At 49.2% G+C, this 15,503-nt stretch overlaps 1 protein-coding gene and 1 long non-coding RNA gene across 3 annotated transcripts in view; one reads left to right on the top strand and one right to left on the bottom strand.

Annotated features, from left to right (window-relative positions):
* GIGYF1 (GRB10 interacting GYF protein 1) overlaps nucleotides 1-3,092 on the top strand; it is a 49,574-nt gene extending 46,482 nt beyond the window's left edge. For both annotated transcript variants that reach the window (XM_081167751.1, XM_081167752.1), the window contains exon 28: nucleotides 1,648-3,092. In XM_081167751.1, coding sequence (XP_081023877.1) covers nucleotides 1,648-1,700 — 53 coding nt within the window. In that variant the 3' untranslated portion in view covers nucleotides 1,701-3,092. The remainder of the gene's footprint in view (nucleotides 1-1,647) is intronic.
* Nucleotides 3,066-4,804, bottom strand: LOC308572335. The gene is made up of 2 exons (XR_014001729.1): nucleotides 3,151-4,804; nucleotides 3,066-3,101 (listed from the first exon to the last, which is right to left on the bottom strand). It is a non-coding gene; the product is annotated as an uncharacterized lncRNA (long non-coding RNA).
* Nucleotides 4,805-15,503: the final 10,699 nt, after the last annotated feature.

The raw sequence follows: 15,503 nt of genomic DNA, 5'->3' as shown, positions 1-15,503 counted from the left end.
TTTGAAAATAAGGGATCAGCAGCCTCACCTCTCCCGGGGACAGTCTGCGGGATATCTAACAATCCAGGATAGCTGCGGGAAACGGCGCTGGAATAAGAGAATTTCCCGCAAAAAGAGGGAAGGTTGACCGCTATGGTGGGAACCCACTTCCCCCTCCAAACCCCCTAAAACTCCCACCCCAGGGTCCTTAAGCCATTTTGTCTGGAGTCCCTTGCCTGCTCCAGTTCTGTTGCTTTAATTCCTGTAGGGCTGCAGTTTCCAGCATGGGGCAAACGCCCCATAGGGGGGCAATTTGGAAGCTTGTTTAGACTATGGTTACCAGATTTTTTTCAGTGAATCCGGGGACACTTTTTTTTTTTTTTGAAGTTGAGCAGCAACAGGGAGTCAGTACAGTGGTACCTTGGGTTAAGTACTTAATTTGTTCCAGAGATCCGTACTTAACCTGAAACTGTTAAGCACCACTAATGGGGCCTCCCGCTGCCGCCGGAGCACGATTTCTGTTCTCATCCTGAAGCAAAGTTCTTAACCTGAAGCACTATTTCTGGGTTAGCGGAGTCTATAACCTGAAGCGTCTGTAACCCAAAGTACCACTGTAGTGGGGATGATGAGGCAAAAGACCCTTGGGCCAAACACACATGCATATTGTATAAAGGTGCAAAGCCCTTCTTTGACACCCTGTGAAACATAAATCCGCAGTTTTTAAAAAAAACCGGGCAATGGCACGCACTCCTGTGACTCCCAAGCCTTCCCCGATCTCCTGCCCCCTTTGTTTTGACAGATCAGGGGAGGCTTTGGAGTCACGGGCGGGCAGCCGTTGCCCTGGAGTGGCCAGCCTGGTAGCGCAGTTGGCTGGCTTCAGGAGCTGCTCGCTGCCGTGGTGCCGGGAAAATGGCTGGCGCCACGGCAGCGAGCAGCTCCTGAAGCTAGCCAGAGCCAACTACGCTACCAGGCTGGCTCCGGGCTGCTGAGGCTGCCACCGCCACGTTTCCCGGGGACAGATTTGCAAATCTGGGGACGTCTGGTAACCCTAGTTTAGGCCAAGTTGGTGGCCTTTTAGGCTTCCTCCACGTGAATTGGAGTTCACTTTTTGAACAACAAGAATCACTGTATTTTCCCGTGCATAAGACTATACAGCCATACCTCGGGTTACAGCCGCTTCAGGTTGCGGACTGCCGAAAACCGTACAGGAACGGGTTACTTCCGGGTTCCGGCAGTCATGCATGCGCAGAAGCGCAGAATTGCAACCTGTGCATGCACAGATGTGGCTTGCGAACGCTGTGGGTTGCAAATGTGCATCCCGCACAGATCACATTCGCAACCCGAGCATCCGCTGTTTCCCCCCCCAAATGTTTTAAGTTTTCAATTGGGGCTCCTCTTATTATTTATTTCTTAATTCTGGGCTCAAAAAACAGGGGTCGTCTTACATATGGGGGCATCTTACACACGGAAAAATACGGTGTATGTCACAGTGGCCCCAGGATTTTAGAGATGCTGCGGTGGGGCATGGCGCCAGAAAGGTTCGAACCACTGCTATGGGTTTCCAGGACGGAAAGGGGAGTGGTTGGGGGGCGGAAGGATGGGTCAGATAGATTTCGGGGGGGGGGCGCTGTCCTCGTTCCTGACTGGTTCCCCTTCTTCCCCTTCCAGGTTACGCTCTTCACGGCTCCTCGAGCGAGCTGGAAACGGTGGAGGACTACTGACTCACAGCAATAGGAATATCTCTTCGTTTTCATCTCTCTGTGTCTATATCTCTTCTCTCTCTCTTTCTCTGTATCTCTGCCGCTGCTGCCTTGATCTAACCAATTTCAGTTTCGGCTGAATGTGCACTGCAAGAGAGGCGGCCAGGTGCCCCCATCCCAATCATCACCCCCCCTTCCCCTCCTGGACCGGAGGTCGGAAGTTGTGGGGAGGGAGCGGTCAGTGGCGGCAACGGTCAGTTGGACACCGGCCAGGAGGAGGATGTTAAGCACTTCTTTCCTTACGAGAAAAAAAACAAAAAACAAAAATAAGCACCTTAACGAACAAAAAACTTTTTTTTTTAATGCCGATGCACTTTATCTAAGAAAAGAAAAAAGAACTTTTTTTTACAGCAACTTGTTAAAAAGGAAAAAGGAAAAAAAAAGGAAAAAAAAGAAAATTTTTTTTCTTTGCAATCGCAGAAGATTTTTTTTTTCTATATACATATATATAAAGAAAATCGTAAAAAACCTACAAAAATTTTTATCTTTGAGAAGAAAACACTTATTTTTCACACGGGGATAAGTTTTCAGAAAACAAAAAAACGTGAATGGCAATTTCACAAAAGGCTTGATATAAAAAAGATTTATAAGACAAAAAAAAGGAAAACTTGAAGAAATGCACTTAGAAAAAAAAAGGAACTGTTTTTTTTTTACCATTGTTTGGATAACTATATATATATATAAATATATACATTTGTGTAAATACTGTTCAGACTTGCCCCGCACAGTATATATATTTTCTCTTACGAAGAGGCCATTTTTTATAAGACTTTTTTCTTCTGTTGTTGTTCTTGTCATTTTTTTTAAAAAAGAAAATTGCACAAATGCCTACCCTTTCCTCCCCCCCCCCCATCCTGCCCTCTGGACATTACAATTCTATCTGTGTTTTTTGTGTGGATTGTTTTTTTTTTTTTTATAATCAAAGGGAAAAAAAGAGGAGGGGAAAAAAAGAGAGAACTTTGCAAAAAGAGTAATTTTACACTAACGTCGAAGCAGGTTTGCTCGTACCAGAAGCTGCTTTTGCTCTGCAAACCTGGCCCCAAGAATTCCTGTCGGCTCCGGACGAAACCTTCTGGCTTCATCCAAGGAATCCCGCAAAGCGAAGAGCCTTCCTTTTTCTCAAAAGCCGCCTTTTTCGAAATCTCCCCACCTGCGAATTACCGTACAAACCTTTTCTTTCCTGCGTGCTGCAGAAGGCGACGTGTTTTTCCCCCCCGGCGACTGTTTTGCATGTCTGCATGAGACGCACTTTTTTTTTCCATTCTGAGATATAAGGAGAGGAAGGGGAAAACTCCGAAGGGAGAATTTGGGGGCGCATTGTGAGTCTTCTGGGGTTTTTGTGCGTTTTGTGTTTTTTTTAACCTTCCCTACCCTCCTTTCCCACCCCGATTTCTTCCCTTTTTTTTTAAACGTGTACACAGTTGAGAATCAAATCGTTATTGAAAGTGTTGTCTCCTCCCCCCCCCCTTTCGTTGTTTTGCGGAGAAAAAGACCTGAGTTAATTTACCGACGTCAGGAACTATCTCCCTGGTGCACTCAGAGCAGAATTGAATGTACTGCATCCTCGGGCGACAATTTCGAAGCTGCAGAACCACGTTTATTCCCCCCCCCAAACCCCAAAAGCTGCCTGTTACAAAATGGTGTTTCAAGAGCAACAAAGAGCTGTTTGTAAAGGGGGGGGCGGTGGATATGCTTCCTTCTTAAAATCTCACTTTAAAACCAGGAAGCCACCGCCAATGTCTTACTCGCGGTCTCCCACTCTCGGGAGAAACTGCGTTTTTAAGAGTAAACGCTTCCCCCCTTCCACACACAATTGCACCCCGATTTAGGGAGCTGACAGTTCGGGGTGTGCTTTTCCTGTGCATATGTAGCTGTGGTTGTGCTTGTGTGTGTATATATATATATAGTATATTTACAGATGATAACCTTTTATATCTATATATATATATATATAATGTTGCTTGAACAGAGATTTTCGTGAGCTCGCAAGGAACTTAATTTTTTGTTCTGTTTACAACCCTTCCCACGCGGGTGGGGGGTGTCGCTGGGTGCACACAAGGTACTACTTGGAACCCCGAGAAATGGCGGGGGCGGCTGGGGGTCATAGGAAACCAGTTTCCTTCTCCCCGTCCCCCTTCTTAAGCCCCCCACCCAACCTCTCTTTATAACCTCCCTCTCACGGAGACTCACAGGTTGAGGCTGCAGGGAGACCCTCATCGTCTTCCGCACCTCGCTGGTAAACGTGTGTGTCGTTGCAAAAGCCCACCTGCTCTTGTTATTGGGGGGGGGGCTTATTGTTGCGAACGCCCCTGGCCCAAGGGTGCCTCTCGCTCGGTCGCGCCAAGGTCTCGGAGGAGCTCTTGCCTGGTGCCATTGGCTCCTCCTCTCTGTGGCATTGTGTGTTTTTTTTAAGGCAGGGTGTGTGTGTGTGTGTAGAAAAGGGGGGGGGGAGAAATCCTTTAAACGAACGCAGCTTTTGAGCCGCGACGCAAGCGACAAAAAATACACCCCCCCTCGGGAAACAGTCCCACGCTCATGACCAAAACGCTGGAATGCCTATCGTCGTTTTTTTGTGTTTGCAATCTTCTGATGTTCCGTATTTTATGTTTGAGACCACAAACTCGGAAGGATCGATTGTGTGTGTGTGTGTTGTTTTGATCCCCCCCCCCACTTAAAATACTGTGATGTTTTTTAATGGTTCCTGTGTTATAAGGCAGGAGGACGAGGCGATAGCTTGGAGACGTCCGGTCCGCCCTCTCCGCCTCTCTCTCTCAAAGTAGGATGGAAGAAGGCTGCTCGTTTTTTCAGGGTGGAGGGGGGATCGGACCCCCCCCCCCGGTGCCTCTGCCCCACTCGCATTTACCTTCTGGTCAGTATTCATCTGTGGAGGAGGGGAGACCCCACCCAGGGCGCCCCGAATCGAGGGCCACCTCCTTCTCCTCTTCCTCCTCTTCCGTGACTCCAAAAGCTGTTTCCCCCTTTGGCGGCAGTGGGGCGTGGGGGGTCCACAGTGGGTAAGGCCTCCTCCTGAGTAGACGTCCTCTTTGGAGTGTGTGTGTCGGGGGGGTTGGCATTATTCCTCCACCTCCAGCGGCTCTCTGACGAGAGTGGCACCCGTCCGTCTCTCCTGCCCAACGGGCGATGAGCTACGGAGACGGCATCTCTCGCGTCCGAAGACTTGGTACCATTTCACCCTCTCCTCATTTTATTTTACTTTTGCCCTGGGGGGGAGCGGAGAAGGATATTGCCTCAAGAATGTATTTTAGGAAAGCTGCTTCCTTTGCCAATCAAGGGCTGTTATCGTCGTCAGACCCTCGTATCAATCGCTCGCTTGCAAAACGGGGGGCTTTGTTGCGTGGGTGTTGGGGGGGTCTTTTCCCTTCCCGCACTGTCCTGCCATATAATTTTGCGTGTGTCCTGTTGGGATATTCCTCCCCCCCTTTCTTTGTTCCTTTTGCACCGAAACCTCGGGACGGGGTTGCGAACTGTAATAATCCTAAGACTTCTCTGTTCCTTCGTGCATTTCTTTTTTATCAAGGTACGGGCAAAGTTTACAAAAACAACAACTGGCTTTGTGGCAGCGGGAGACTCCTCAGCCCTGACCTGTAATCCAGGGGGGGTCCTTTGTTGTTGTTGGAGGGGGGGTCTCAAGAGTAGAATGACAGAGACGCAGCCCCTTCCTCTCTTGACTGGAGGAAACGCCCGTCCAGCTCTTTAGAATAATATTATTATTTTTCCCCAGTCTGTGAGAAGAGTGCGAGAGACTGTGAGTGAAACGGGATGCGCTCCCCGTCCGCGAAAGCGATCGGCGGATTTGCCGCCTCCCCTCGCCCCCCCACCCCTTAAGCATCTTCAATTGCATAAACGCTTGATTTCTCCCACACGCAGAACCTGTTTTGTGCGCGCATGCATTTGTGCGCAAACTTTTGCCTTATCAGTTTATAGGGGGGGGGGGCCAAAAAATGACCTTCAACCACCTGTTGGTCTTGGGGTGTGTGTGTGTTTGTGTGTGTGTGTGTGTTGTTCTCCCAGTATTATCAATGGGTGTTTTTTCTTTTAAAAAAATATTAAAAACCCCGAGCAATAAGGAGATTAAAAAAAAAGAAGAATTGTAGCACATGAAGAAGCTGGGAAAAGGTTTTAATTCCAGCTGTTAATTGGGACGGTGGAGGGGGGCTATTCGTGCTTAGGAGGGGGGCCCCAAACCCCTTCTTCCCCCCACCCCAAATTTACGTGGGGCTTTTGTTGCTGTGTTTCGAGAGGAAATCCACCAAATGTGAAGATGGTAGAAAGGGGTTGTGCATTGGGGGCCGGGGGGGGGCGCAACCCCACAGCCGCCACTACAGTGGGACTCCTCTTCCTCCGCCTTTGCCCCCCCCCGGAGGAAAGAGTCCGATTTCTGATGCCAGTTTCGCTCTACATAAGACAATGTTTTGGTTTTTGTGTGTGTTTGTGAGACACAAGTACTTCCTTAGTCGTAGCAGCAGCAGCATCAATGCCTTTCTTTAACTGATATATATATATATATTTGTGTGTATTTTGGTCTGGGGGGAGGGCAACCATTTGGAATGTGACTATGAATGTAAAAATTGCTGGGTTCAACCTCTCCTGGCTGCCAGTGTGGGAGGGTTATGTGTTGAGGTTTTTTCTTTTATTGGTATGTGTGTTTGCTTTGGGGGAACCTTGTTTTAATTTTTTCCACTTTTACCGGGTGCCAGAAGGGACGCCAGAGTCCCGCGCGCTGGGGGGAAAAAGGGAATGGATCGCTTTGCAACGTCGGCCGCTGGGACGGGGGAAGACAGAAAGAGACCGAGGGATGCTCTGCGTCTCGGTTTGGCCATTTTTGGGGAAGATCCCAGAAAAGAGCGTCTCTCCCCTTTCTGCCGCGGCGTCCCCAACTCTCGCCGTTCCCAAAATTAGCGAAAAGCTTTGCGGGGTTGTTTTTTCCGTTGTTGCGTTTTTTCCGATGCCTTAAATTGTACAAATTGACTTGCTTCTGGGGAGGGGCGAGATTTCTGGCGGCGGTGGCGGCGACCTCTTTTTGTTCCGGTGGGTGGTTGTGCTTCGATCGGGGAGTGTGTGTGTGTGTATGTGTGCGCGCATTATTATTTTTTTGTCTCAGAGCCTCTTGAGCCAACCAAAGGGGTGTTAGAACTTGTGCCAGCTCTGAGCGGCGCGAGGGTTTGGGGAGGGGGTGCTGCGAAGCCGGAAAAGAGCCGTCGCCCGGACGCCTGGGTCCCCCGCAGGCGGTTTCCGCTCGGCACAGGGGCCGGCGGGAGACGAGCGAGGGGGCTCGCCTGCTTCTACGTTGGTAGAAGGCGGACGGTCGGGGTGGCAGTGGATCTGTGCAACCTTCCCACCCTCCTCTGGACTCTTGGGTGCGGATCCTGCTCGACTCCTTTTGTTTTTCATGCTTCTAGCCCTCATCAGCCAAGGGTTGGCTAGACGCCCATCTACCTCGCCCCTGCTGCTGCTGCTGCTGCTGCCGTCGGCGTGGAGAAGAGACCCCCCTTCTCCCCCCAAGTATTACACGAAACTGTGATGGGGCATACTTGGCCTCCCAGCTCCTACTGAGAGTGGAAACATGTTTACAGAGCTTTTTTCCGATTTGTTTTTGTTGTGTGTGTGTATTTCCCCCCCGCCTCCGGTGCGAAATCGGCACGGACTTGAAACTCCGAGAGATGGGGGAATCCCCCCCCCCTGAACTTTGTGGTTCGCTGAATGTTAAGGGCGGTCGCCGCCCGAGGACTTGACTTCTTCACTGGAGGGGCAAGCTTCTCTCTCGGCCAGCTGCCCGCAGGACTCCTGGGTTCCTCTGCCGCCTCTGCAAAGAGAGCGTCCCCCCCCCCCCCGTGGGGCGTCGGACGGAGCCACGGCAGCCAAGGAAGACGATTACTAAAGGAGTTAAAAGACTCTTTCCCCCACTACCCGACAACAAAAACGGACTTCTTTTTGTAGCTTCTGACCCCCCCAGGTGCAAAACGCGGGGGGGGGGGTGAACGCTCCCACCCCTCTTGTTTCAAGTGGGGGGTGGAGGCAGGACTGTTAAGCTTCTATTCCTGGGCCTTAAGTTTGGGGGGTTCTCTTTGCTGTACATAATTGCCAGCCCCCCCATTTTTGTTATGCTCCTCTCTCCTCTGGAAAAAGACGTAGGAACTGTCTGGCTTTTCAATTAGGGGTTCTATGTATAAATATTCATGGGTGTTAAAAGATGCCAAATCCCCTTCGCCCCCGCCCCTTTCTGTACAATATCCCCCCCAAAAAAATGCATCTTTTGTAAATAACAAAAGTTTTTCTCTTTCACCCTGCAAAGTTTGCAAGGAAATAAAAGCTTAGATGGTTGTGGAACCGGCTGCTGACTTCCTAGATTTGGACGGCGCTCCTTCCAGGTTGGCCCAGCGATCCGAAGCCCTCGTCCCTCTTCAGTCCAAGGCGGGGCCTTTCGTTTCGTCATTTTTGTCCATCTCGCGCCGTTCGATTGTTAAAAAGGCCTCGGAGTGGTTTGCAAAAAACAAAACCATCCCTGAAAAGATTACCAGCCACGGTTCAAAACATGCAATTCGTTAAAATTCTTAAAGCAGGTTAAAATTCACACTGGGCATCTGGGCAGGCTTCTCTAAATCTTTTGTGCTTTTAGCAGGCCTCCGAAAAGCTTACAGCGAAGGGGTCTGCTTGATATCAGTAGGCAGGGAGTTCCAAAGTGCGCAGGCCACACGAAACCATAATGGAGTTTCTGTATACGTCGCCACACCTCCCATTGCCCCAGGGTCTTGTAAGCCAGGGCTGATGGGATTTGTAGTCCGAAGCACACCCCAAGGGCACCGGGCTGGCGAGGGCTCTTGGGCCCTGCCATGAGGCAGGATGAGGCTCCTGCCTCGGGCGGCGAGTGCTGAAGGGCAGGGCAAGTGGTGGGCAGCTGGTAGTAGTAATTATTATTTATACCCCGCCCATCTGGCTGGGTTTCCCCAGCCACTCTGGGTGGCTTCCAAGAGAATACAGTGGTGCCCCGCAAGACGAATGCCTCGCAAGACGAAAAACTCGCTAGACGAAAGGGTTTTCCGTTTTTCGATGCGCTTCGCAAGACGAATTCCCCTATGGGCTTGCTTCGCAAGACGAAAATGTATTGCAAGACTTGCGATTTTTTCCACTTTCCCCCCTTTTTCTAAGCCGCTAATAGCCTTTTAGCCGCTAAGCCTTTAATAGCCGCTAAGCCGCTAATAGGGTTGCTTCGCAAGACGAAAAAACCGCTAGACGAAGAGACTCTCGGAACGGATTATTTTCGTCTTGCGAGGCACCACTGTATTAAAATACAATAATCTATTAAACATTAAAAGCTTCCCTAAACAGGGCTGCCTTCTTCTAAAAGTCTGGTAGTTCTTGTTCTCTTTGACATCTGGTGGGAGGGCATTCCACAGGGCGGGTGCCACTACCAAGAAGGCCCTCTGCCTGCTTCCCTGTAACTTGGCTTCTCGCAGGGAGGGAACCGCCAGAAGGCCCTCGGAGCTGGACCTCAGTGTCCGGGCTGGACAATAGGGGTGGAGACACTCCTTCAGGTCTACTGGGCCTTTGAGGCCGTTTAGGGCTTTCAAGGTCAGCACCAACACTTTGAATTGTGCTCAGAAACGTACTGGGAGCCAATGTAGGTCTTTCAGGACCGATGTTATGTGGTCCCGGCGGCTGCCCCCAGTCATCAGTCTGGCTGCCGCATTCTGGATTAGTTGTAGTTTCTGGGTCACCTTCAAAGGTAGCCCCACGTAGAGCGCATGGCAGTAGTCCAAGCGAGAGATAACCAGAGCATGCACCACTCTGGCCAGACAGTCTGCTGTTAGGGGAGCATGTCGTACCCCATTAAGCAGACCCTTGGCCTCGGGCGCAGTGGAGCCCCTGCCCCATGGCAAAGAGCGAGCCATCTGCCAGCCTGGTTGCTTTGCACGTGAGATGGTGGAAGGCTCATAGAATTGCAGAGATGGAAGGGACCTTGAGAGTCAGTCTAGTCCAGCCCCAGCTGTGCAGGAATCCTGCCCATCGCCATGCCCCCTTCTGGTTAACAGCCAAATACACACTGTGTGTCTGTTTTTTTTTTTAAAGACCTATAGTGCAAATTACCTGCTTTGGCAAGCAAACGTGAACGGAAGATGCGCTGTCAGTAATTTCACTTGCAGGCCTTATAAGGAAGAAACTTGTTTTATTTTGGGGTGAACATTAGGAACAAAACAAGGCTGTTCTTACTACGGTGCCCTTTATCAGTTCTGCTAAATTGGCTGCGCTGGAACTGGGAAATGCGTTGGCACCGGCAAGTCTGGTGATTTGGGGGTCTTTTCAGTGAAAATGCAATACCCCATCTCATCTCGTCCTTCGCTTCAGGCAGCAAAATGTCTTGGGCTCTTCTCTTTCCACCAAATGAACGTGAGGTGGGTGGACAGACTTTGTGGATCTAGTCACTCTGCACGTATACATTGCCAGGATTTGCCCATTATCCCTCCCCCCCCCTCTTAAATTTTCTATTTATTTACTTTTACAAATTTATGATATTCTGGTTCAAGGGAGTTCTGCAACCACATCCATTCCAAGTGCAATTGCAATAATAGATTTGCGCAAAAGCGTTTGTTGTAGCATTCAAATTTTGCTCTCCCCTTTTCCTAATGATCCCTAACCTGGAATTTGCCATTTGCATATCATTGTTTTCATCCTGCTAACCCCCCACAAGCCCAGTATAATTTCCCTAAGTCAGTCACTGCCAGCTGCAGATCTTCTCAATCAAAACACATCACTTTATCCAACGGCTTTCCCTGCTTTAATTCCCATCCATCTTTTTTGGGGGGGGGGCATTGAATGTTCCTAACACATTTTATAATGTATATAAAGCAGAACAACTGTAACAGATCAAAAACAGCTGTTCTTGCTAATCGGTTGAGTATCCTTCCATCATTGGCCCGTCCAGATTTAAGTGGGAGTTTATGGTAGACAAATGTCACATCCAATTTGCAGAGGATTAAATAGTATACAGGATAGCAAGAAGTGTGGCAAACCTTTTAAATTAGATGTCTTGAAAGCTTTTGATTCTCCAAACTGGTCTTTTTTTTTAACTGAAGTATCAGAATGGTTTCTCTTTAGATTTAGGAGGTTCTTAAAAACTCTTTGCTAGTTGTCTCGGGAAAGAACAGCCAGCATTGGACTAAAATGCCTTTCAAAATGGCATTCTTAAAATTAGCTTTGCAAGGCTGTCCTGCCATCGCTGCCTTTTGCCCTTGCGACGGAGGATTCAGACATTAAGGGTTATGAAACTGCTGGTGCACAACATAAAACCGGTTTACTTGCAGATGTTCGCTCCCTTGATTTCAGAACCAGTTTCATCCGCTGCCGAGATGAAACATTATACCAAGAACTAACTTAGTTGGTCTTTAAGGTGCTACAGGAAGGAATTTTTTTATTCATATAATAATAATAATTTATCATTTATACCCTGGTGTTTTATTAATTCAGACATCTATCGGGATTCTCAAATGACTAAACCCATTTATAAATTTAGCACCTAAAACCCACTTGCAAAAACTTGGCTTTTCTTTTTGAAACAAAATTGAGAAGTGTTAGCAAACTTTGCCGCCTCTGGGCTATTTATGAACTAGTCCCAAAAGCAACTCTAGTCTGGTGGGAGGACCCACCCTATTAATATCCCTCTGTTGTGAGATCTATCCATTTATTCCTCTCTGTTCCTTAACCAGTTATTTAAGGGGCCCTCTCTTATCCGGGACGCAGGTGGCGCTGTGGGTTAAACCACAGAGCCTAGGACTTGCAGATCAGAAGGTCGGCGGTTCGAATCCCCGCAACGGGGTGAGCTCCCGTCGCTCGGTCCCTGCTCCTGCCAACCTAGCAGTTCGAAAGCACACCAGTGCAAGTAGATAAATAGGTACCACTCCGGCGGGAAGGTAAACGGCGTTTCCGTGCGCTGCTCTGGTTCGCCAGAAGCGGCTTAGTCCTGCTGGCCACATGACCCGGAAGCTGTACGCCGGCTCCCTTGGCCAATAAAGCGAGATGAGCGCCGCAACCCCAGAGTCTGCCACGGATGGACCTAATGGTCAGGGGTCCCTTTACCTTTCACTCTTATCCGGGAGAGGCAGTGTGGTGTAGTGGTTGCTGTCAGGCTGAGACCAGGGAGAGTCGCTGCCTCTCTTAGCCTAGCCCTCCTCGCAATACTGTTGTGTAGATTAAACAAGACCCTCCCTGGAGGTCCTCTTGTGTGATACAAATGCAATAAATAAATAACCTTACCCTGCGAGCCATTAATTTGCTCCAGAGTCTTTGGCCAGGAACATTTATCAAAAGCCTTTTTTTGGGCCGCTGTTCAGCAAGTCACTTACTTTTGAATATGACTCTCCCAACAATTAATTGGACATGATTTGCACCTGCCATGCCAAGTCATCTTCAGCAAGGCTTGCTATGTATCCTTGAACGTTGTTTAATTTACCTAGAAGATGCAAGCAGTCCAGCCTTGCAGTCCCCAGTATTTATTTTTTAAATGTGAAAGTGTTAGGATTGGTAACTTCTCAGTCGTAGAGTCATGGTACTGGATGGGACCCCTGCCCCCCCCAAAAGGTTTTTTAGTGCAACCACGTGCAATGCCAGAATCACGCCCAAAGCACCCTTGACAGATGGCCGTCCAATGTCTACTTAAAAGCCTCCGAAGAGGGAGAGTCCATCACCTCTTGAGGTTTCCGAGCACAATTCAAAGTGTTGGTGCTGACCTTGAAAGTCCTAAACGGCCTGAAAGGCCCAGTAGACCTGAAGGAGCGTCTCCACCCCCATCGTTCTGCCCAGACACTGAGGTCCAGCTCCGAGGGCCTTCTGGTGGTTCCCTCCCTGCAAGAAGTTAAGTTGCAGGGAACCAGGCAGAGGGCCTTCTCGGTGGTGGCGCCCACCCTGTGGAACGCCCTCCCTTCAGATGTCGAGGAAATAAACAACTATCCGACTTTTAGAAGACATCTGAAGGCAGCCCTGTTTAGGGAAGCTTTTAATACTTTGTTGGAAGCCGCCCAGGGTGGCTGGGGAGACCCAGCCAGATGGGCGGGGTATAAATAATAAATTTATTATTATTATTATTTTATTATTACAGTGGTACCTCTGGATGCGAACATTCCTGAGCCCCGTTTGCATTCCGAAGCGAACGCAACCCGCGCCTGCGAGGACTGCGATTTGCCGCTTCCACGCATTACATCATTTTGAGCGTCCGCGCATGCGCGAGTGGCGAAACCCAGAAGTAACGCATTCCGTTACTTCTGGGTCGCCATGGCGCACAACCCGAAAACACTTAACCTGAAGCATATTTAACCAGAGGTATGACAGTACAGTGGTGCCTCGCAAGACGAAAAGAATCCGTTCTGTGATTCTCTTCGTCTAGGGTTTTTTTCGTCTTGCGAAGCAAGCCCATTGACGGATTAGCGGATTAGCGCTGTTAGCGGCTTTTAGCGGCTTATCTGCTATCGGATCGGCTGATAAGCGGCTTAGTGGCTTAGAAAAAGGGGGGGAAGGAAAAAAACCAGCAGGAACTCGCAAGACATTCTTGTCTTGCGAGGCAAGCCCATAGGAAATTCGTTTTGTGAAGCACCTCCAAAACGGAAAACTCTTTCGTCTAGCGAATTTTCCGTCTTGCGAGGCATTCGTCTTGCGGGGCACCACTGTATTGTGGGAGTCTGTTCCACTGTCAAATAGCTCTTGCCACCGGGAAGTTCTTTCTGTTCAATCAGAACCTCTTGTCACCTGAAGCCATGGGTTCGAGTCCTACCTTCTGGATCAGGAGAAAACAAGCTTGCTCCATCTTCCTTTTAGATATTTGAAGGTGTCGCTCGTGTATCTCCTCTGTCCTGGGCTAAACATGCCCATGATGGGCAAATGTCCAGGCAGAGTTTAAGAGCAGCAATCTCCCCTCCTGCAGTTTCCAGCAAGCGAAATTCAGAAGCATAACTGCCTCCCCAGCTGCGGAGGCAGAGCTTAATCATCATGGCCAATAGCCACCGATAAGACAAATTTATGGAGGAAAGCCTCTTTTCAAGCCATTCAAGTGGGAGGGAGTTCCATGGTTTAACACTGTGCTGCGTGAAGGACTTATTTGTCCTGAAGCTCCCAACATCCAGCTTCATCGGTTAGTGCTATGAAGGGCAAAAACCTTTTCCTCTTATCATAGAATCTTAGAATTGGAAGGGACCCCAAAGGTCATCCATCCCAACCCCCTTCAATGCAGGAATCTCAGCTAAAGCGTCCATGACTGACGGCCATCCAACCTCTGTTTAAAAACCTCCAAGGCAGGTGAATCCACCACCTCTCGTGGGAGTCTGTTCCACTGCTGAACAGAAAGTTTTTCCAAATGTTCAGTCCAGGCATAGGCAAAGTTGGCCCTCCAGCTGTTTTGGGACTACAACTCCCATCATCCCTAGCTAGCAGGGCCAGTGGTCAGGGATGATGGGAGTTATAGTCCCAAAACATCTGGCGGGCCAACTTTGCCTATGCCTGGTTTAGTCAGAATCTCCTTTCTTGCAACTTGAAGCAATGGGTTCGAGTCGTACCCTCCAGAGTAGGAGAAAAGCTTGCTCCCTCCTCCATGTGGCAGCCCTTAAGATATTTGAATACGGCTTTTCATATCTCCTCTTTTTCCAGGCTAAACATCCCCAACTCCCTCAACCATTCCTCACAAGGCTTGGTTTCCACACCCTTGGTTTCCAGATCTCTGCACTTTCCAGCTTGTCAAATCCTTCTTAAACCGGGGCACCCAGAACTGGACACAGGACTTCCAAGTGTGGCTCAACAAAGGCAAAATAGAATGGTTACAATGACTTGCCTTGATCTGGACCCTAGACTTCTGTTGATTCAGTCTAGAATAGGTAAAGGGACCCCTGACCAATAGGTCCAGTCGTGGCCGACTCTGGGGTTGCGGCGCTCATCTCGCTTTATTGGCCGAGGGAGCCGGCGTCCAGCTTCCGGGTCATGTGGCCAGCAGGACTAAGCCGCTTCTGGCGAACCAGAGCAGCGCACGGAAATGCCGTTTACCTTCCCGCCGGAGCGGTACCTATTTACCTACTTGCACTTTGACATGCTTTCAAACTGCTAGGTTGGCAGGAGCAGGGACCGAGCAACGGGAGCTCACTCCGTCATTGCGGGGATTCAAACCGCCGACCTTCTGATCGGCAAGTCCTAGGCTCTGTGGTTTAACCCACAGTGCCACCCGTGTCCAGCAGCCTAGATAACATTAGCTTTTTTTGCTGCTGCATCACACTGTTGACCCGTGTTAAGCTTCCAGCTTACTAAGACCCCTCAATCCTTTTCACATTTACGGTTAGCAAGCCAAATGTCTCTCATCTTATATTTGTGCAGCTGGCTATACCTGCCAAAGTGCAGAACCCGACATTTGTCCCTTCTGCAATTCATTTTGTTAGATTTGGCCCAGTTTTCCAATCTGGTTAAATTCATTGTTAATCCCAAATCTATCTTCAGTGGCATTGGCTACCCCTCCCCATTTATCGTCATCTGCAAATTTGATTAGCATCCCCTCAATTCCTTCATCCAAATCATTTATAAAGACGTTAAACGACAACGTGCCCAGGACAGAACCCTACTTGTCACTTTTTCCCAGGATGACGAAACATTCATGAGTCGTCTTTGGGTTTGGTAAGCTACAAATCCCCCTAACAGTTACCTCGTTGCAACCACATTTTATCAGCTTCCTTACGAGGATATTAAGGGGGACTTTGTCGAAAGCCTTACTGAAATCAAGAT

The sequence above is a fragment of the Podarcis bocagei genome (assembly GCF_964188305.1).
Source record: "Podarcis bocagei genome assembly, chromosome: 13".
Taxonomy (NCBI): Eukaryota; Metazoa; Chordata; class Lepidosauria; order Squamata; family Lacertidae; genus Podarcis; species Podarcis bocagei.
The sequence above is the reverse complement of the archived record's forward strand: the minus strand, read 5'-3'. Positions and strand labels throughout refer to the sequence as shown.